At 39.4% G+C, this 23,196-nt stretch overlaps 1 protein-coding gene across 1 annotated transcript in view; it reads left to right on the top strand.

Moving 5' to 3' along the window:
- GSTCD (glutathione S-transferase C-terminal domain containing) overlaps positions 1–23,196 on the top strand; it is a 133,510-nt gene that overhangs the window by 84,266 nt on the left and 26,048 nt on the right. Inside the window, exons 5-7 of the mRNA XM_065405313.1 lie at positions 18,755–18,870; positions 19,709–19,753; positions 21,434–21,562. Of these exons, the coding sequence (XP_065261385.1) occupies positions 18,755–18,870; positions 19,709–19,753; positions 21,434–21,562 (290 nt within the window). The remainder of the gene's footprint in view (positions 1–18,754; positions 18,871–19,708; positions 19,754–21,433; positions 21,563–23,196) is intronic.

The following is a 23,196-nucleotide window of genomic DNA, read 5'->3' as shown; positions in this document are numbered from 1 at the left end:
GGTGGTGGAACCGGATCCCCTGCCAACGACTGCAACAGCCGTAGTGAATCCAATCCCAGAGACCCAGCCAAAGCCAGTCCCAGAACCGGAACTGGCAACGCAACCAGCACCAGAACCATTGCCAGCACTGAGTCCAGCGCTTGCAACCCCGTCTACAACTCCAATGCCAGAGGGCACCAGCGAGCCTAAACTGGTGGAAGCAGCAGATAACCCTACCCAAGAGGCTCAGCCAGAGCCTGAAATACCACATAGTGCACCAGCGGACAGCGGTTCACAGTCAATGGAAAAAGCCCCAGCACCTGCATCGCTTCCAGAGGGACCAAGCCCCAGTCCACAGTCCAAGGAGGAACTGATGTCTCCAGCATCAAGGGAACAGTTCCAGGCCGAGCAGGAAGCAGATGACAGCCTTCAAAAAGCTTGGGCGGCGGCACGGAGCACCCCACCGCCTCTCACCTCTTCTAACCGATCCCGGTTTGTTGTAGAAAAAGGACTTTTATACAAGGAGACTCTTTCTGGTGGGCACCAGGAAGACTGGCATCCTCAAAGACAGTTGGTAGTTCCCACTAAGTATCGGGTAAAGCTCTTGAGCTTAGCCCATGATCATCCCAGTGGCCATTCTGGGGTGAACAGAACCAAAGACCGGTTGGGGAAGTCCTTCCACTGGGAGGGAATGGGCAAGGACGTTGCTAATTATGTCCGGTCTTGTGAGGTGTGCCAACGAGTGGGAAAGCCCCAGGATCAGGTTAAAGCCCCTCTCCAGCCACTACCCATAATTGAGGTCCCATTTCAGCGAGTAGCTGTGGATATTCTGGGTCCTTTCCCAAAGAAGACACCCAGAGGAAAGCAGTACGTACTGACTTTCATGGATTTTGCTACCCGATGGCCGGAAGCTGTACCCTTAAGCAACACCAAGGCTAAAAGTGTGTGCCAGGCATTAGCAGACATTTTTGCCAGGGTAGGGTGGCCCTCCGACATACTTACAGATTCGGGAACTAATTTCCTGGCAGGGAACATGAAAAACCTGTGGAAAGCTCATGGGGTGAATCACTTGGTTGCCACCCCTCATCACCATCAAACCAATGGTCTGGTGGAGAGGTTTAATGGAACTTTGGGGGCCATGATACGTAAATTCGTAAATGAACACTCCAATGATTGGGACCTAGTGTTGCAGCAGTTGCTTTTTGCCTACAGGGCTGTACCACATCCCAGTTTAGGGTTTTCACCATTTGAACTTGTGTATGGCCGCGAGGTTAAGGGGCCATTACAGTTGGTGAAGCAGCAATGGGAGGGGTTTACGCCTTCTCCAGGAACTAACATTCTAGACTTTGTAAGCAACCTACAAAACACCCTCCGACACTCTTTAGCCCTTGCTAAAGAAAACCTAAAGGATGCTCAGGAAGAGCAAAAGGCCTGGTATGATAAACATTCCAGAGAACGGTCCTTCAAAGTAGGAGACCAAGTCATGGTCTTAAAGGCGCTCCAGGCCCATAAAATGGAAGCGTCGTGGGAAGGACCATTCACGGTCCAGGAGCGCCTAGGAGCTGTTAACTATCTCATAGCCTCCCCCACCTCCAACATAAAGCCTAAGGTATACCATGTTAATTCTCTTAAGCCCTTTTATTCTAGAGAATTAAACGTTTGCCAGTTTACAGCCCAGGAAACTGATGACGCGGAGTGGCCTGCAGGTGTCTACTATGAAGGAAAAAGGAATGGTGGCGTGGAAGAGGTGAACCTCTCCACGACCCTGGGACGTCTGCAGCGACAGCAGATAAAGGAGCTGTGCACAAGCTTTGCACCGATTTTCTCAGCCACTCCAGGACGGACCGAACGGGCATACCACTCCATTGACACAGGTAATGCTCACCCAATTAGAACCCCACCCTACCGGGAGTCACCTCATGCCCAAGCGGCTATACAAAGGGAGATCCAGGACATGCTACAGATGGGTATAATCCGCCCCTCTACCAGTGCATGGGCATCTCCAGTGGTTCTAGTTCCCAAACCAGATGGGGAAATACGCTTTTGCGTGGACTACCGTAAGCTAAATGCTGTAACTCGTCCTGACAACTATCCAATGCCACGCACAGATGAGCTATTGGAAAAATTGGGACATGCCCAATTCATCTCTACTTTAGACTTAACCAAAGGGTACTGGCAAGTACCACTAGATGAACCCGCTAAGGAAAGGTCAGCCTTCGTCACCCAGGCAGGGGTGTATGAATTCAATGTACTCCCTTTCGGGTTGCGAAATGCACCCGCCACCTTCCAAAGACTTGTAGATGGTCTCCTAGCAGGATTGGGAGAATCTGCAGTTGCCTACCTCGATGATGTGGCCATTTTTTCTGATTCATGGACAGAACACCTGGAGCACCTGAAAAAAGTCTTCGAGCGCATCCGGCAGGCAGGACTAACTGTTAAGGCTAAAAAGTGTCAAATAGGCCAAAACAGAGTGACGTACCTGGGACACCAGGTGGGTCAAGGAACTATAAATCCCCTACAGGCCAAAGTGGATGCTATCCAAAAGTGGCCGGTTCCAAAGTCAAAGAAACAGGTCCAATCCTTCTTAGGCTTGGCCGGATATTATAGGCGATTTGTACCACACTACAGCCAAATCGCCGCCCCGCTGACAGACCTAACCAGAAAGAAACAGCCAAATGCAGTTCAGTGGACTGATAAGTGTCAAAAGGCCTTTAACCAGCTTAAGGCAACACTCATGTCTGACCCTGTGCTAAGGGCCCCAGACTTTGACGAACCGTTCCTAGTAACCACAGATGCGTCCGAGCGAGGCGTGGGAGCAGTTTTAATGCAGGAAGGACCGGATCAAGAATTCCATCCTGTCGTGTTTCTCAGCAAGAAACTGTCTGAGAGGGAAAGCCACTGGTCAATCAGCGAAAAGGAATGCTACGCCATTGTGTACGCGCTGGAAAAGCTACGCCCATATGTTTGGGGACGGCGGTTCCAACTACAAACAGACCATGCTGCGCTACAGTGGCTTCATACCGCCAAGGGAAATAACAAAAAACTTCTTCGGTGGAGTTTAGCTCTCCAAGATTTTGATTTTGAAATACAACACATTTCGGGAGCTTCTAACAAAGTGGCTGATGCACTCTCCCGGGAAAGTTTCCCAGAGTTAACTGGTTAACAATTGTTCTTGTAATGAAACATATTGTTAGTTTTTATATAATCAGTAGTATGTCTAAAGGTACATGTGTCTTGTTAACTCTGTTTTCTCCTAGAGCTCCAGGAAGAAATCACAGCCAGTGTGGAACCAAACGTCCAACACTATCTGTGATTTGGGGGGCGTGTCATAACTATAAAAGGAAGGGTAACAGCTCTCTGTGTACAGTACTAAAATCCCTCCTGGTCAGAGACTCCAAAATCCTTTTACCTGTAAAGGGTTAAGAAGCTCGGGTAACCTGGCTGACACCTGACCCAGAGGACCAGTGAGGGGACAAGATACTTTCAAATCTTGGGGGGGGAAAGGCTTTTGTGTGTGTCCTTTGTTTAAGGGGTTGTTCGCTCTTGGGACTGAGAGGGACCAGACATCAATCCAGGTTCTCCCCATCTTTCTAAACAAGTCTCTCTTATTTCAAAATTGTAAGTAAAAGTCAGGCAAGGCGTCTTAGATTTACTTTGTTTTCTCAACTTGTAAATGTACCTTTTACCAGAGTGCTTATCTTGTTTGCGATACTTTGAACCTAAGACAGAGGGGATTCCTCTGAGCTCTTTAAGTTTGATTACCCTGTAAAGTTATTTTCCATACTGATTTTGCAGAGATGATTTTTACCTTTTGCTTTAATTAAAAGCCTTCTTTTTAAGAACCTGATTGATTTCTCCTTGTTTTAAGATCCAAAGGGGGTTTGGATCTGTATTCACCAGGAGTTGGTGAAAGGAAAGAGGGGGGAAGGGTCAATTTCTCCTTGTTTTAAAATCCAAAAGAGGTTTGGATCTGTATTCACCAGGGAATTGGTGAAGGTCTCTCAGGGCTTCCCAGGGAGGGAATTCTTAAGATGGTGGCAGCGGACCAGAGCTAAGCTGGTAAATAAGCTTAGAAGTTTTCATGCAGGCCCCTACATTTGTACCCTAAAGTTCAAAGTAGGGATACAGCCTTGACAGACCCAACCATGGTCAGGATCAGGTTTAGTCTGATGATCTGTGGTAAGGTGTTCCATAGCTAAGCTCCTGCCCCTTGAAAATAGCCTGCCCTATTGACCAAAGAGTCCTGTCATAAATCAGTTTAGTTGCATCATCCCTGTGGACCATAGTTGTCTTTGTGGGATAATAGACTTTGAGATAGCCTTGTGCTTTATGGACCTTTCAGGTGCAGACCAGGCCTTTAAATTCAATCTGGAAGTGATAGGCAGTAAGTGGAGTTTGTGGAGCACTAATGCAATATGTTCACAATGCAGTTTTGTTAAGTATATTGCATTAGCGGCAATTTATGGAAATTAGCTGCATTTAGCCACGGGTAGAACCTGTGCAGTTAGGCACATCATTAACTAGCATGAAAACGGACACATGTAAAGAATTGCTACATTGTTCATCAGCCTGCTTTTATTCAGAAAAGCTTGCTATATGAGGACCAAACTGTCCAAGTCTCTCTCTCGTCCTCCTTCCTTCAGTTTTTAAATGTGAAGTTAAGAGGATTTGAGTACTGTATAGAACTGGGCTGGTGCCCACATTCGCAGCAGAGTACACAGTTTTTATTTCCCTCTAGACCCTCATCTCTATTTCAAAGGCCGATAAAGGGATTTATGGATTTCTTGACACTTTGTTTTCACAAATTGTTTAAAAGTAATGCAAAGGCCCACCCTGAAAAAAGCTGTGCAATGCAAGAGGGCTAGAATCTTTTTGAAGTTGGATTAGCTGTTAGCTAGGCAGGGAGTACCTTTTAAATTATAATTGTATAAACTCAGAGTCTTGGAAAATTGGGCTGATTTTTGTCTTTATTTTGGATTTTACAGGATTAGCTAAACTGTGGAAATTTATGTGAGCATGAGTTATATTCTTCTGAAAATCTGTTAAATTTATATTAATAAGGATAACTCTTCTTTGCTTTTATTTAAAAAAAATACATGTTTGTGTTTGGGAACTACACAGACAGTTAGCTTCTTTGAAAGTATTTTAATCCGTATTAATCCTGTGTAACAACAGTTCAGAAATACCACTGTTATCTTTATGCACCATTCAGAAATGATATACAGGAAGTTTCTCCCTATTTAATTGGCTCTTTAAGAAAATTTCAGTATAAGCATAAAGAATAGCTGATGGTGATTTTTTTTTAAATGAATCAGGGATAGCATAATCTGCATAATCTATGTTATGTATATGAGATATTTTCCCCCTGTCCGGAGTACACATAATTTAAAAAAATAAAACAAAGCTACTATTTGAAAATTTTACATTTTTTTTTTAAAGTATGCTTTTCCGAAAAAGGAATGGCATAAAATAGTTAGTGTTCACACATTGGTTGGTTCTTGGTTAATCAGTAAAATCACCTCTTGCTTCCTTTGTGTGAAAGAATTGTCTTGTTTCACAGCCTTTCCTTTGAAGTATGTACAATGAGACAATGGGTATTAGCCAGGAGACACTGGACTGCATCAATTAACACATAGTACACAGAACTGTAGTTTAACCATTTATTACTTTTTTGTTTTGTAACGTATTTAAACAGAACAAGGAAATATTTGTTTTAAGTTTCTTGCGCTAGTTTCTTGTCAAATAGATTCTAATCATTTGTGGTTTTTTAATTATTTGTGTGCTTTATCAGGTTCTGGGTGTGGTGTATCAGGTGTGCAGGTGTAATATGTGCAAAGTGAAGACAATGAAAAAGCTAATGGGGGCAGGGGAAAGCTGGAAAATGAACCCCCAAAATGTCTTGATTCTATTTATATGGATAATTACTGTACATATGGCAAATATAAATGCAGCAGAGATGTTTGCAGATTATCTTTCTGAATAAATGTTAATGTATTAAAGCCTCTGAGCATTCTTACAGGGAAGCTGTGTACCAGGGTAGTCTGGCAAACCCCTTGGATCAAAAGAGTCAAGACAGAGAGATATTAAGTATATGTCCAGCATTCAGTGCCTGAATTTAATAACTTAATTATACCCAAATGACACTCTGCCATCTCACTTGGTATTGGCCCTTACACATTCATCATCTCTTTCATAATGTGAAGGAGAGTCAGAAAACACAGACCTAAGTAAGGGTGAGGAAAAGAAAAGTACTAATCAAAAACACACTTTTTTTCAGTCTGTGATGCATACTTTTTGTGATACAAGCTGACTTATTTCAGGATACAATCCCAGAGGTGGTTCAAGCTTTAATACTGAAGGCCTGCTTTTACAGTAGGAGCAGGTGGCACAACAGAAAACAGATTCTGCTGTTAGAAGTCAGAGGATCAGAAAGCACTTGTCAACTTTAAACAGAAAGCACTTGTTTAAAACCACTTAGAAAACATTCCTAGCTTTTATTAGGTATTTACAGTATTTCGCTGTGTTTAATATTTACAAGAATACTTTTAACCTGCAGTTCTGTTTTTAGCTTTGATTTTTTTTTCTTTCAAACTGGACAAAAAAAATATAAAAAGCTACAAGTAGCCAATCAGTTATTGCATGTTAAATGAAAATTGTATGGTGGAAGCACTTCATCACTGAAAGTTTCACATGAACTTTTAAACAATGTTTTGCCTCTTTTAACTAATCAAAACTATATAAATAACAGAGGCACTATTTTATAGATCACTATTTTATAGATCAACCTAACAGTTTCCATAAATCTCATATTTACACAGAATCAGGCTAAACAAGCATTGATAATTGCAGTGGTGCACTGAATGAGATGGCAGACTAGTTTGGATTCTCCACAGAATATGAAGACAAGGAGCATTTGGTTTAAGTCATGCAACATATGTAACTGAAGTGTCTCATTCTGAAGTCTGTGTATAAATAAACAGCCATATTGTATACCGTATATACTCGTTCAGAAGCCGAATGTTTTTAGTAAAAAAGGGAAGCACCAGAGACGGGGGTCGGCTTATGAACGGGTATAGAGAGGGAGAGGTGGGACACAGCCCCTCCCTCCAACAGAGGGAGCAAGGAGAGGCAACACAGCCAGCGGAGCCAGAAGGGAAGAGGCGGGGCCACAGTCTCTCCGCTTCTGGCCACGCTGCTCTTCCCCCAGCCTCCGAAGCAGCTGTAGCTCTGGGGCTGGCAGGCTGCAGCCCTGTCACTCGGCCCCGCCCCCCAAAGCAGGCTGTGGCCATGCCGCCCGGCCCACCGGAGCACGCTGCGGCCGTGCCGCCCGGCCCAGCCCGCTGGAACCTGCTGCGGCTGCGCTGCCCAGTCTGGCCCGCCGGAGCAGGCTGCGCCACACTGCCCAGCCTGCCGGAGCAGCTCCAGCCAGGCCAGAGACATCCTCCTCTGGCCCTCCCCAGATAAGGTGGTAAGTGATGGGATGGGGAGAGTGTGGGGGTCCCGGGCTAGGGGTGGGGTCATGTGGGGGTGGTCACAGGGGTTACGCCCCTGATCCCCAGCTTTCCCCCCCCCCCCAAAAAAAATTTCCCCACCAGTTGCTGTCCCGGCCCATCAGGGTAAGCAGCTGGCGCGCCGGGACACTTTGTTTACTTAGGTTTACCTCCATGCCTGCCACTATCACTCCTGCAATTGCCACCATTGGTGCAAGTGAAGTGATAGTAGCAACCGTGTGAAATTTTAAGCAAAAATTTTCTAGTGTGGAAAAGCCATTTCATCTAAAGACTCAGAGTATGATTATTTTTCAAACTATCGCCAGATGCAATCTAAATAATAATAAATATATAGGTCTCCATTGGGTGAAAAGCTAGTGCATTAAAATACCCAAGTAAGTCATTTCATAAAATCTGTATTTAAAAATAACGTTTAAAGTGTTGGAATATAAGTAAGCTAACATAAAGCTACAGTGTTGCAGTAAAGTGCATTGGTTAATGTTTTGCTTTACACTGTAATAAAATTCACCTCAATGCAGAGGGCCAGCATGATGCCTGTGCCTCATTTAAGTCCCATTTAGTGGGACTAAAGTGGTATATAGGCTTTGTGCTCTCTCTTCACAGGAGTGATTTTCACCTATGAGTACGAACAAGTCTTACAGTGTATGCTCTATACTACTGTTTTTAATTTTCTCCCTAACAGCAACATGTTTCATAAAACAAGTAAATTAAATTGGTTGAAGAGCTATGTAGATTTGCTCAGTACTGTTTTCATTCTTATTTAATAAACTAATGCAGATCAATGTTGCTTACTTTTTTAAGCTAAGAGTCTTAGTTTATTTTAACTTGAATGGAAACATTTTGGCAATCCTTTACTGTAATACTTTCCCTTAGTAGTATTTCCAAAAAGTAGGGTTTTTTTTTAATTGCTCTTAATGTTACGAGTTATAGCGTTTTTTTGTTTTTGTTTTTTTGTAAGGGGTAAATCATGTTCTGATAGTTTATAAGGTTTCTCTCTTAAAAAAGTAAACTTCTTTACTTGACTGGAGCCTAAGCTGCTTAAAAGCTAATACCAAAATCAAACAACATGCCCTTTTCAAAGTCTAATAAAATGGGTCATAAAGGGATTATAAGGTTGGAACTAGCATAAGGTGTAACTCAGAAAGTTTAATTTAGTGTAACTTCTCTGTCTGAAAGGTCGTGCATTACAGGACTGATAATTTTTAACACTTACACTGTAAGCCCATATAAACATTGACTGAATAAAAAGAGGGAGGGATATGTTCTTGAATACAGTTTGAGACTGGAAGCCAGGGTCACTTGGTCTCATTCTGATCTTATTTACACTGATGTAAATCAAAAGTAACTCCATTGTTGTCAATGGTGTTAGATTGGTGAAAAGTTGTTGTGAGATCAGAATTAAGCTCTCTGAGATCTGAATTCCAGCTGTGATACCGATTCGCTGAGCAAGCCATTTAAACTCTCTGTTTCACCTCTGTAATATATATATATATATATAGTTGAAGATGTCTGACTATGTTGCCCTCTGGTGGCTGCAGCTCACAGAGCTCTGAAGAAGAGAAGGTAGGAGAGATGAAGATGCAGAGAGGAGAATCGAGAGAAGGAAGGAGAAAGAGAAGAAATGAAGAGGGGGCAGTGGTAGAAGAGGATGAAGAGGGAGTCATTATTGTATGATTATATGAAATTTTCAGCTTTCATGTTAAAAAACAGTCAATTCCTAGTCCTCAGGGTTGTGGAAAAAAGCTTGAAAGTATGAACCTCAATGGATCAGAAAGCAGACAAAAAGATCCCAATAGTTGTTATAAAATCTGAGGAGTTTTAAACCAATCTCATGATTTCCAGTGTGCCCTGACTTACAATTTTTGAAACTTTGGGGTTGACAATATTGTACATGTAATGTCACAGTCCCACTAACCTGTGACTTTTTCACAGGTACATGCTAGTGGGGATAATACTCACTGACTTTTCTCAGTATGTTATGATTCTTCATAATCCAGTGAAGAACAGAGTGAAAAATAGAGGATAAAAACTGCTGCAGTGAGAGCAAAATCTAAAATGAATGTTAGCAGCATGTTTTGTTTAGTTTGTTTCTTGACAGATGTTAAACAGATGCCTTTTGGGAAGCATGAAGATGTCAATTTGAGAAAAACAATTTTACAAGCAGGAATTAGCTACATTTAATTTTGTGGAAGCTTAGCATAAGTCTTCATGTGTCTTTAATGGCTCTCAGTGGTACTTGTTTCTTTATAGATTGATTTTGTTTGTTTTTTGTCCAAATAAGTTCTTCTAATACAGTTAAACTATAAAAAAAAAATCTGCCCAAGTTCCTGTTTTAGTTGTTTAAGGGCACTTTAATAGCTGCTTGGGCTTTTGAGGAAATAATGAAAAAGGTATACATGAAGCAAGGTTATTTTTTTATGCCTGAAATGATAAACAATTTTACAAAGTTTAGCTTAACAGAGACCGGGTTAGGAGCAAAAGGAATGGCATGTAAGTTTAAAAATTAGAAAAACATTCTCATGTTGTTCAGCTCTTGACCTTTTTATTATTGACCCACATATTCAAAAATCATGATTTGTAGTTTGTTTTTCCCCTTGATTGTCTAAAAATATTCCTTAGTTTTACCATAAAAATAATAATAAACAGATATTATAACAGTACATGCTTTAATGTTTTTCCTTTAGCCTAACTTTTTGACAGTACATGTTAAATGTTTTCCAGCAAGATGTGTTAAGTCCTCTGTTTTATTCCTTGTTTGTGATATTGAAACAGATTTAAACGTGTGCAGACTAAGGCCCTGATCTAACAAACACTTGTGCACAAATCACTTTATGTACATTAATAGTTCTGTAGAAGTCAATGGGAATATTTAAGTGTGTAAAAGTTACTCAGGTGTTTGCAGAATCAGGGCCCACACATTCTGTGTACCTACTAGGCAAGCATCTACCTTTATGTCTAATGAGACTGCCAGCAACAAGTGCTGGCCTTTCAGTTGATGTTGTATAGAACACTGGGTTTGTATAGAACACTGGGTTTTTTCCCCTGAGTATCTATTTCACTTGTGTGAAAGGCTTAGACACACAATGACCATTGAAGGTGTCCAGTGAGCAAAAACTAAAAGAAGCCAAAGAAGTTCGATTGTCAAGCCAGTCTAAAGGAGATTCACATGTTACTGTCTTCTCTCCATTTAGTGGGGGACTTTTAGGAGCATTTAAAGCTGGAGAAAAGTGTGTGTGTGTATGTGTGAGAGAGAGAGATCAAGAAGTTTCAGAAGAAGTAGGCATTGACTTTTGCTTTGTTACTGACAGATAAGAACTTGTCTACGTGTTGGGATAATGTGCTCTATGAGGGTGTAATTTCTAAAGCACACTTACGTGTTGCATGTTAATTGGTCCATGTAGACACTGCTGGTGCACTTTACTGTAGTGCTATTTGAAACAGTACGTTATTAAAGCGCACTAGGGAACTTGTAGTGCACACCAACAGGGCCTACACGGGTCAATTAATGCATGTTAGTGCACTTTAGAAATGACATCCCCAGAGAGCGCATTACCCCACGGTATAGACAAGCCCTCTGTCTTTGCAGGACTTCAAAGCTTTTTAGTTCCAGACTACATTATAAACTGCTATTCAGAAAAAGCGTTCTTCAGAGCTTTGTGGATCATTCTGTCAGTGACTGGGTACTTCAATCCACCAATTAAGAAAAAGTATTTCCTAGAAGGCAGGTTGATATTTTTATTCATAACATAATTTTCTGTCTGCATGAAAAAGGCATACTGTAGCACAGAGTTCATTTTATAAAATGGCAAGATATTGGTAGATATTTTGGAAGATCGGGTTTATTTTATGTTTCTGGATGTAAATAAAATTCTCTCTCTTTTATACAAAAATGACTTCTCTTTTCTGTATAATGTTTTTGCTCTGAGAGTACATGACAAGAGGCGGAAGAGTAATAAAAGTGAAGTCTCTCAGTGAATATTACTATTTTTATTTATTCACTTATTTTCCACTTTGACCATCATTGTAATAAAACAATCCAAACAATGTTTTATGGCACCACTGAGCCGTTGAAACTCCAATGTTGAAAAATTAAAGATTTAACTTGTTTAAACAGTTAGGGTGGCAAGCATTAGCCAAACTCTGCTCCTGTTAAAATCAATGGGAGTTTTACCATTGATTTGAAAGCAAGTTGCTAGCCAATGCTGAGCACTTCTTTAAAAACCATTGCCTTAGTCCACCGATACCTTCTGCTTCAGTATATGTAGTGTAAGAGAAGCTGAATCAGAAAATTCCCTGAAAGGGGCTAGCAACAAGGAATAGCAAGGGGAAAAGCAAATACCAAAGATTCCTGGTATGTTTTATTGTAATACAAATGCTCTTTTTCACGAGGAAGTTTTGCCAGAGAAGTATTTGTTTTGGGGCTCTATAAAAAGCTATTTTTTTGTGTGGGTAATCCTGATATTTTCCTCTCCAAAAATGCACGTGTGCTTTTTTTTTTTAATATCCTGCATTCAGTGTCACCCATGAACATGTTTAATAAATTACTACATTAATGCAAAAAAGCTCTGTAGGATTATAATTGCTTCCATTTAACATCCTATGAGGAATATTCTGAAAATTCATCTGTTCCACAAGTTAATTTTATTAGATTGTTAAAGGAAAACCCACACTGCAATCAGTAAAGCCTTTTTGGTAATTTGTGTCTGGCTTTGGCTTTATCAGTGTGAACTCTTGTAGTTCCAAAATTACATTATATTCCTGTCCTGTTCTGGGATATTCTTACTACTGCCAAGCCCAGCAGAATGTATAAGTTTTTCTGATCCTTGACATTTAGTCCAGTTATAAGCTTTTCCTCTTGCATTTTTCCAGTGTATTTTGTATCTTTATAGGCCTCTAAAATGACATTAAAAATGTCAAACTGAATTGTTTTTAGCACTGATGTGTGTCAGACATGATTCGGAAATGCACAGTTTTCAAATGTAGATTTTCTTTCCTTCCTATGGTATTATTCCTTTAGCAACCAAGCGGTAGATGTTTCTCAAGGTCAAGAGACAGGTATATTGCTGGCTAGTAACATCACTCCATACATCAGTGTAATCTCTGATCATATAATCACCCATATGTCCCATTCCAAACTCTCCATTTGATTCCCTCAATATAGGGCAATCTGTGAACCTTTTGATCACTGTGATGAGCAGTTACTCATGTGAGGAAGAGAGTTGTTACAAATTTCAAAATATGTAATCTGATACTAATAAGGGACATGCTTGCAGAGCTCTCCTTTTTAATACATCACCAACATGGACAGCCAGGGATGAATCATAAACTCATAGAAATGAAGGACTAGAAGGGACATTTAGAGGTCATCAAGTCCAGCCCCCTGTACTGAGCAGGACCAAGTAAACCTGGACTATCCCTGTATTTGTTCAGCCTGTTCTTAAAAACCTGAAGGGATGAACTACCCTTCTAGTTACAAAGTTTTTCCTAATATCTAATCTAAATCTCCCTTGCTGCAGATAAATCCCATTACTTCTTGTCCTACCTTGATCCTTGTCCTCTTTGATCTCCCTCAGACATCTCAAGACTGAGTTTTTTTTAACCTTTCCTCATAGGTTAGGTTTTCTAAACCTGTTAACATTTTTCTTGCTCTCCTCTGGAATCTCCAATTTGTCCACATCTTTCCTTTTCTGTGGCGCCCAGAATTGGATACAGAATTCCAGGTGAGGCCTCACCAGTGCTGAGTAGGGCAGGAAAATGACCTCCCATGTTTTATAATACGACACCCCTATTAATACACCCCAGAATATTAGACTTTTTTGCAACTGCATCACATTGTTGACTCATACTCAATTTGTGATCCATTATAACCCCAAGATCCTTTACAGCAGTACTACTGCCTAGTCAGTTATTCCTCTTTTTCTAGGTGTGCATTTGATTTTTCCTTCTTAAGTGAAGTGCTTTGCACTTGTTATTGAATTTCATCTTGTAGAATTCAGGCCAATTCTCCAATTTTGTCAGGATTGTTTTGAATTCTAATCCCGTGTCCAAAGTGCTTGCAACCCCTCCCAGCTCTTCACTCCATTATCCAAGTCATTAATGAAAATATAAAATAGTACCAAACCCAGCACTGACCCCTGAGGAACCCGACTAGATATGTCCTCCCAGTTTGACAATGAACCATTGATAGCTACGCTTTGAGTACGGTCTTTCAATCAGTTGTGCACCCACCTTATAGTAATTTCATCTAGATCACATTTCCCTAGTTTGCTTATGAGAATATTGTGTGTGACTGTATCAAAAGCCTTACTAAAATCAAGATATATCTCATAAAGCTATGCCACAGTAATATAATTACACATAAGAAAAGCAACATACTGCCAAAATCATTAAGGACAACACTGTGCCTTTTAGGCACAGCCCTGCATTGGGGGTCAGTACAGAGCTGCACTGCCCCAGAGGGTAAATGGCAGGTTGAGGTGATTTGTCTGCCTCTGATGGACTCTCACCCACTCTGTGGATCCAGAAATGGCTTAGCCCTCAGGCTCATAAAATATTTCTGAAGGACAGATTTTTTGCTTTTGGAATGGACCAGGTTGTTGTACCAAGTGGTAGATACTTAAATTAAAATCCAGGCAGTGGATGCTGCCAACCTTTTGACATGGGTATTCACCTTCTTCCTCCATCTCTGGGGAAATGTGCACAGACAGATGTATAACTCACGCAATTGTTGCACACTCTGCTGTATAATCACCGTAGTCAGCATTTTTTTCAGGAACAAAGTGTAAATCAGAGGTTCTCAAACTGGGGGCCGGGACGCCTCAGGAGGTTGCGAGGTTATTACATGGGGGGTCATGAGCTGTTTTTAATTTATAAGGAGGGTTGCACTCAGAGGCTTGCTATGTGAAAGGGGTCAGCAGTACAAAAGTTTGAGAACTACCGGTGTAAATGTTTCTAATGAAGTGCAGCTTAATATACTTTTTTGTCTCCTTTCTTTGGTATGGTTATAAAAAAGTATTTTTGTTTAAATAGGAAAACAAATTAATAGATGCCCTTCACACTACTTCTGCAAATTTTTGCACCCTGGATATGGAGTTCATGGCAGTCAAAGGAAGAATATGTGCATGAGTAATACATACTTAGCACCAAGCCTACTCAAAAAATCATAGCAAGAACATTTTTCTTGCTGCATTTAGCTAATTGATAGATGGACATTCTTTAATTGTTGAAGTTAGCTGAACACTCTGTTAAAATGGTATTCCTTCTGAGCAGGAAGCATATTTATTTACAGCTAAATGGCAGCAGGGCTGTCAGTTTTCATCAGCTACCTGGCAGAATTGTCTAATGAATGATGCTTTGTTTAATAATTGCATGGAAATTACTGTAAGGGGTATTGAATTGTGGATGTGGCTTGAAATGACAAATGATGTGTTTGTAGAAACTACTGACAGGCATGGGTAGCCATCACTTCAACTGTTGTGAGGTAAAATCTTCAAGGTGAAAAAGACATGGATATGTGTTAGAGAATAATTAGGTGTACAGTATTACCAGTATCAAGTGTCAAAAAATCATGAGCTGGGCTTCAAAAAATCATGCAATTTATAAAATATGTAAATTTGGGGTTCTTTTTATTTACTTTCTGGTTTCTGAGACTTTAGGATACACTGGAGTCATGTTTTCAAGCTTTTCTCCATTACCAAGAGGACAACAAACTTACTTAAAAAAAAAAAGAAAAGAAAACTGAGATATCCATGTAATCACATGAGTCCAGAAGCTGGAGCTTTAAGAAAACTATTGTGAGACTTGAGGTAAAATTGTGAGAATTGGCAACACTGCACGTATAGTATGTCATTCAGTGGAAATTATTTCAGAATTAAAATTAAACAGGGTTAAGCTCTCAAACATATAGTTATTGAAATTTACCTACTCAAGAAAACAAAAGTGATATTGAACCAAAGTATATATGGACAAATCTGAAAATATTTTTTGGGCACTGAGTGACTTTTTACAAGGCCTCTAATGTTGCAAAAAGGTGATGTCAAATTGTAAGTTTTCCAGCATGCTAAAATGTACTAATTCTCTGGGCCAAACCAAGAGGCCCTTTAATGCTGTGAAGGCTTTTATATTCCTCATCACAGGATGTGGATTAATAACAATGTTCAGCTCATGAATCCAAAAGAATTATTTTTGTTGTGACCACAAATGAAAAATAAAAATAGAACCTGCTGGGCATGTATGGCAGGCTGTCAGCAGAGTTTTACAAAAGAGAAAAATGTTTTACTTTGGTGTTGAAATGTACTGAGAGAAAAGGTCACATTCTTCAAGAAGGTTTTACCTTGTTAGGAGTAAACTTCAAAGAAAAAAGTGTCAGGAGACTGTCTTATTGGGCTCTAAGAAAAATATATATTGCTTGCTTCTAGATTCTAAGAAGACTAAGAGAGAATAGATGAATAGGAGTATTTAGGCATGCATGATTTAGTTCAATTAATTGTCTGTTGTACTCAGGGAAAGACTGGTGTTTCACTTGGCAACCATCTTAACATTCTATACAGGTTAAACCATAGTTTTCTGGAGTTTTGTAGCAAGGACAAAATAGGAAAAAAGACCTGTTGTGTCTGGAGTTTGGTTTCCAATCCTAAAAGGAAAGTTGTGTGTGTTATTCATGACCATTTTTAGAAAGTGTAGTTGAGTCTTTCTTTGTTACATAACAAAATAAGAACAGCCATATTGGGTCAGACCAATGGTCCATCTATCCTTTCTTCTGACAATGGTTAATTCTAGGTGCTTCAAAGGGAATGAACAGAACAGAACAGGGCAATTATCAAGTGATCCATCCCCTGTCGTTTAGTCTCAGCATCTGGCTGCCAGGGAAATGGGAAAAATATTCTTTAATATATTTTTGGAGGTTGTGTTTTTACCTTTTGATTTCATATCAAGAAATACCAAATGTTAGAATATGTCATTGAGGTATGTAATGTTACATAGGAATGATTTTAAAAAGCACAATAATATGTTCCTAACACAAAAGTGTAATTTATGTTTTCTTAACTTTCTCTATGCACAATTAAATTGTGTGAGGTGATTTATTGTTTTAGGCTAAAAAAAAAAAAATGAAAAAAATGTAATCAAATGCCCAGATTATTGGATGAAATGCTATGCCTGGCACTAGTTCTCGTGTTACAAATGGGGACTACCACTTTTGATCAGAATGTGCAGAATTTCTTTGCATTTTTCTGACTTTGGAGCAGAAGTGCTTGTTTTTTTTTAAAAATCTCTTCCTTAACTTTGAAAGTAAGGCCCATGCTCTGCAGGAAATCAAGGACAGTGCCTGAATGACAACAAAAATGGTATAATGTTTATATTTAAGTTTCTGAGAAGCCAGACTGGGAAAAAGAAAATTACCCAAGGAGGGTAAGTTTCATGCCAGGGGACTTCTTGGGGACCTTTCATCAAAAGCAGCACTGTCTTAGATTGATTGTTTTGGAAAACCAAGAAAATTGGTTCTAGCCAAGCCAGGAATGGATTGTAAGCTATTTTCTTTCATTAGTATGTTATGGAGTTTCAGGCATCAGTACCAGACCAAAAAGAGAAATAAACATTCAACTTTTTGAAATTAGTCACAGTTCTCAAAATACTACTTTCTCTATTTCAGTAAGTAATTTTGAACTCTTACTTTCCTTTCTAGGCAGCTTCAAGTTATTTATAAACTCTGAAAGAATTACTGAAAGAATACTTTTAATGCAGAATATTTTTATTTAGCATAGATGAATACTGTACACATCTCAATATTATTGCTTATTGTACCATCTTCTTCAGCTTTTTTCTGTTTTCTTTGCATAGATGGCATAGAATGTGCTACTGTAAGAAGTCGATCTTTTATATTTTAGTTGAAAAATAAGAACTAGATTGTGATACTCTTTTACCACAAGTAGATCCATTGACTTTACTTACCATGAGCAAAGATATCACAATCTGCCCATAAAGTTGGATTATTTAATTAAAAAGACATTGCCCCAATTTGGTAGGGGAAAGAGGAGCTGCTCCTGCAGATGTGGTGATCAGGAAGCTAACATTTTCTTTTGAAACATGGTAGAAGTCATTATTTGGTACTTTGCTCTTGTAGTAAGTTATCCTTAAAACTCTATTCCCTTAATTCTGAGCAGAAGCTTATTTTTTGTAAACTAGACAAGCAAGGAATATTGCAGAAAAATAAAGACAGATCTGTTCAGTGGTTCAAGTCCAAACAAAGCCTGCAGTTCGTAAGCAATATCTAGCACACACAACCATAACACAAAGCTCAAAGAAGGCCCTGTATTTATATATCTGAGAATGTGGAACAAAGTAATCACACGTAATGTGCATGAAAATTTAATGAGAAGAAAAAAGAAGGAAAAGTTGTCTAGGTACATTTTCTTCTTACCTCAAAGATTAGCTTATGAATGGCATTTTGTAGAAATGTCTACAGCTCTGAATATTTTCTGAGCAAAGAAAAGGGATGTTATGGACTTTTTCTTCATCTGAACAAATAACAAGGTCCCTCAACAGTTCATTAGTTTCACTGATACAAAGAGCATGTTTGGAATATATAAATGTTAGCCAAACAAATTAATTCCATCTCAAGAAGCTATTTCATGGCCTTTATCAAGTACGGTTGAAAGCAGCGAGGTTTTAGTTTTCTTTTGTATGGAGTTAGGACATTCCAGTTGTTCTACAGACAGCTACAAGTAACATCTTATTCTACAAATAGAGTCATTTAAATACATGGGGACTACTTGTAGTGTAAGGTGGTACTCAACATGATTGAGTATCACAATCTAAGACAAGGTGCTTAAAGACCACACGTGATTTTATCCTGTAAAATCTCTGATCTGAGTCAAAGTTCAGTTTCTGAGCCTGAGTCACTGGGTGAAAATACACTTTAAGGTAGAGTTGGAGGGTTTGATTACTATATAACAACAATTTGCTTCAGTTTTTAATTGTTGGTGTGCAAAGCCATCTGGGTGCCTTAACAGGAACAACATGAATACATAGTTCCATAATGTGCTAAAGAAATACGTTGAACAATTTAAAAATATTTAGGCTGAGATTTTCAAATCTGCCAAATGTGATTTGTTGTCTAAATTGTCTAGACAGCTTGAAAATCTCATCATTAATTGTTAGGATTTCCAGTACGGTTTTCTTATAACTATTTAGAAAGTTAGAAATATTGTGGAATAGTTATTAAAAATTAGTCAGCATCAATTTATTTCCTTTGTTGTCATCCTCAGGAAAGATGTCCAGTGATCGTGCTCTGAGGAAACAGCAGCAATTGAATAATCTGGTGTCCATGGTAACAAAATTATCTAAACCCGGAGATGTGATTGTGGATTTTTGCAGTGGCGGGGTAATGTATGTTCTCTGTATAAAATGCAACTTTATTGGGTTTTTTTTATCTTTTACAATTCCAGTAGGACATGACTACAAATCAGAGTTTCATGGCAGATGGTCCTTTCAGGGGAGTCATGGACCAGCCTACCTCTGACAGGCTCCTGTAAGGGAGAACAAGCCAGTTCAGACTCACCTGCAAATAATTAAATCGCTAGACAGCTGTCTAGCAGCTAATTAGTTAATGAGTCTGATAAAAAGTTACCGGGGCCCTGTTAAGGTGGATGCTAGAGGCTGGAAGCTCCTGAGGACAGGAGCTCCCATGAGAGCTCAGTAGGCAAGTTCACCAGAGTAAGGAGCCTGGAAAGTGTGCTCCTAGAGAGAGGAGCCTGGCTGCTCAAATACCTGTAGAAAGCAGCTTCAGGTGAGTGCTGCAAGGAATAAAGGTAGAGACTGAACTGAACCCAGCCCCAGGAAGGAAGGCTAAGGTCTCTGACTTCAGGATTGTGAAGAGCTTTGAGTGACAGCCTGAGGCTGGGGCGGAGAGAAGGAAGAGACTTTATTTTGGGGGTATATTTAGACTCAGTGTAGACCCCAGTGGGGACTTTGAACTGAGTTGAGTTATTTAAAGAGTACAGAAGAAGGTTAACTATTAACTGAGGAAGGGTGCCTGCATAGCCACCCTGAGAGCTTGAGGTGGCGGCTCTTGAGGCTGCCACATGACACAGGGCAAAGGTACAGACTTTGGAATCTGAACTGCTTTTACAAAGACACTGTCACTCTTGAAGGGGGTCATTGTGAAGGGGGTCAGCTGCATGGGGTTTGAAAAGTGACTCATGTTTTTTTGGTTTTCACAGGGCCATGTAGGAATTGTTCTTGCTCACATGTTGCCATCATGCCAGGTAAAGTCTCAATAAAAATATATGGACAATGCAATTTTCCAGACTTCGATAATTCACAACTTAAAAAAAAAAAAGCCACTAGATGGAAACCAGAAAGACTGCTTTAACAGTGATGATTTAGAGACTTTATTTAGGTTTCAGAGTAGCAGCCGTGTTAGTCTGTATCAGCAAAAAGAACAGGAGTACTTTTGGCACCTTAGAGACTAACAAATTTATTTGAGCATAAGCTTTCGTGGGCTACAGCCCACGTCATCAGATGCATAGAATGGACTTTATTTATACAATAATGTGAGGCTCTGAATTTGTGCATATATCAATATTTGTTGTACTATAGAATTGTGCGGTGTGTGTCACCCATGAAAAAGATAGTTTAGAAGAAGCAGCTATCAAAAGATGCTAGTAACAGTGCCAAGTCCTCAGGGCCTGATCATCTCATTGGTGATTTAAGTACAAGCTTAACTTGTAGCAGCACATGGATAATTGTATCCCTGTACAGCAAAGTACTTACGTACATGTTTTAAGTTCTCTGCTGAATTGAAGTGTTGAATTGAAGGCTCCCTGGAAGAGCCACTGCCCCACTTTTCTGACCAATCCTAGTCTGACTCCCCAACTTTCATACACTCATGACAGCAAAAAAAGGTAAGCACTGCCTTCCCCTTTGAAGGCAGCTCTGTCCTAAGTCTTGAGAGGATGTTTCCTTCATTGTGCAGGAAGTGAACCTGAAAGGGTTGGTTCACTTCCAGCCACTTGAAGCGTGAATAGCAGGGTTCTGATAACAAATAACATTGGGAACTAAAACCTGTAACTGCTCACCAGCCCCATTTCCTCAAACGTGTGTGGAGATTAGATGCAGCCTATACTTAGGGCCCTTTGTTTTTGGTTTTTATTTTATTTAATTTTTCCCGGGAATTTATCTGTGTTTATTACTACAACAACAAAAACAGGTGAAAATCGGTGTAAAAAACTATTAATTTTTTTCTGGGCAAATAGGGTCTATTTTGGTGGATGGAAGGATAGGGGGAAAGTATTCAATAGATTAACGCTTTGAAGAACGGAATTCAATGTGATTTGCTGCAGAACTAAAACAGAATTCAAAACACAATGCCATCTCTGAGTTTAAGAAAACAATATATCTCTAATCCCCAAATAAAACTTTTCATTTGAATAAACAATTTACTGTTGTAGACTTAGAACTATTAGCCTATAAATATTTACATGTAATAAGTGGGCCATACCATTTGTAGCACATACACCCAACTTCATCCTTTTCTCCTGTTTTTGTTTTTTTAAAACTTTTGAATACTTCCTTGTGTTCTGAAACATATTCTGATACAGATCTTTGTTTTCTTCCTGTTTTAGTGTGTTAAATCTTTAAACAGTTATCTGCTAAAAGCTTGAAAAGTGTACATGATGGGCGTGAGATTCGTCAGTACGTTCAGATGCGCACGCACTTCAGAGCTTGTGTGCGTGCCTGTTTGTTTATTGTGTGTATTCTCTAGACTAATACCTATAGCCCTACTTCAACAGGCAGCTTTGAATTTGGGGGGGGATCTCATCACCAGTCTCAAGAAATTAAGTAAAGATTTTACACCAGAATTTTGGGGTACTGTATAGCAAGTATCATTTTATTTTGATTTTAGAGCAATACTGCTGACTTATTTTCCTTTATGTGAAATCCAGGTGGTGCTGATAGAAAATAAGGAGTTGTCATTGGTACGTGCTAAAGACAGAAGTGATGAATTAGGATTACACAATATTTGGTTCGTTCAAGCAAACCTGGACTATTTTAAAGGAACTTTTAATATTGGGGTAAGTGATTGATTTTTCAACTTTAGAGTCTACTGATTATTAAGAAAAAATGTTTCCTTCTGTAGGTGATTAAGTATACTTACAAAAAGTCCTGTGGCACCTTAAAGACTAACAGATGTTAGTCTGTCAGACGCATTTGTCTGACGAAGTGGGTATTCACCCACGAAAGCTTATGCTCCAATACATCTGTTAGTCTTTAAGGTACCACAGGACTCTTTGTTGCTTTTTACAGATCCAGACTAACACAGCTACCCCTCTGATACTATACTTATAAACAATTCCAATACTTGGGAATATGAAGCCAGGCATTTCTGATGCTATACAAACTTTTGTTCTATCAGCAGGAAATCAGCTTTGAATGTATTACAGTTAGGAGATAAGGTAATATTATCCCCTTATTCTTAGTTGTTTGTTGAGTGATCACACTATTCTCTGCAATGTGCAAAACACAGATGAGGAAGATATTCTTGTTCCAAAGGGTTTGGTGTCTAAGAAGATAACTAAAGTATATTAGCATTGTGTGATTATATGGTGGAGATGTATTATGATGTAGCAGGGTGAGTATTTTTGTTTGTTTTTTAATTAATCATAGCACTTCAAGCTTAGAGTGACTCGTTAAAGAACAGTACTTTGAGGAAGGATTTGAAGATGGAAAAGCAATATTCACTGCACCAGGACTCAAGGTGGTGTGAAAGGTGCAGCATGGAAGATGGTGTAAAGAAGTCCATCTTTATATGTAGTGATGTGAACTTTAGAAATATTTTCAATAGAGAGAATTCAGAGAAGGATACTAAGGGGTAGTCAAGTGTAAGGTGTTTGCAGAGTAAAGGGAGCAGAGGAGTGGGAATAATAAGGCAAGATCAGAGTGGAGATATGAAAGGCCTCAAAGGTCAAGATCTTTAAAGAACTTAAATTTGATGCAAAGTTGAGAAGGAACAAGTGGATATGTATCAGAGTGAGTGAGAGGGGGAAAGGTTGCATTTAAAGGCCCAGACTTTATACCCAGGCTGGAGTACTTCTAGTTTTCAGTGTTCTGACTGCCATACAAGTCACCCATCTTGCAGGCCTGTCCTGGCTGCAGCTTAGGCTGCTTACATAACTGCAGGTTTGTGGTTCATATGGCTCAGTGGTGCATCCTCCAGTGCTTTGCAGTGTGTTTTTGTTTTGTTTTTCTTTAATCTTGTAATTCAAGGAGCAAGTATGAAGGGTTGATTATTTAGGCCCATTCATTTCCAGTTATACAGCTGAACTATTTGTGCTATGGTAAATCACAGAAATCTCACACTGGGAGCCCTAGGTGTTTTTCCAAAAGCCAGAATCTTCTTTATAATTTACTTCTATCCAGAACTTGTACACAAAACACGCAACTGTAGTTCATCCTTTAAATTAATCACTAGTTTTTGCATTCAATGTAATCTTTGTTCAGTTTTTCTGTTATTGAGATTGAGGCTAAATTAAATGTTCCTATGAGAGTTGTACTTTATAGGAGTATGTGTTATACTTCTGAGTTTTGTGGCTAGAGGAATTTTACAAGGTATGTCAGAAGATCTTCAGCTGAAAATTATTCCAGTCCTGATCTTTGTTCATGTTTCAGTGACTTGATTATGTAAGTTATTTACTAAGAAAACCTGGAG

The sequence above is a fragment of the Emys orbicularis genome, chromosome 5, assembly GCF_028017835.1.
Source record: "Emys orbicularis isolate rEmyOrb1 chromosome 5, rEmyOrb1.hap1, whole genome shotgun sequence".
Classification (NCBI taxonomy): Eukaryota; Metazoa; Chordata; order Testudines; family Emydidae; genus Emys; species Emys orbicularis.
The sequence above is the reverse complement of the archived record's forward strand: the minus strand, read 5'-3'. Positions and strand labels throughout refer to the sequence as shown.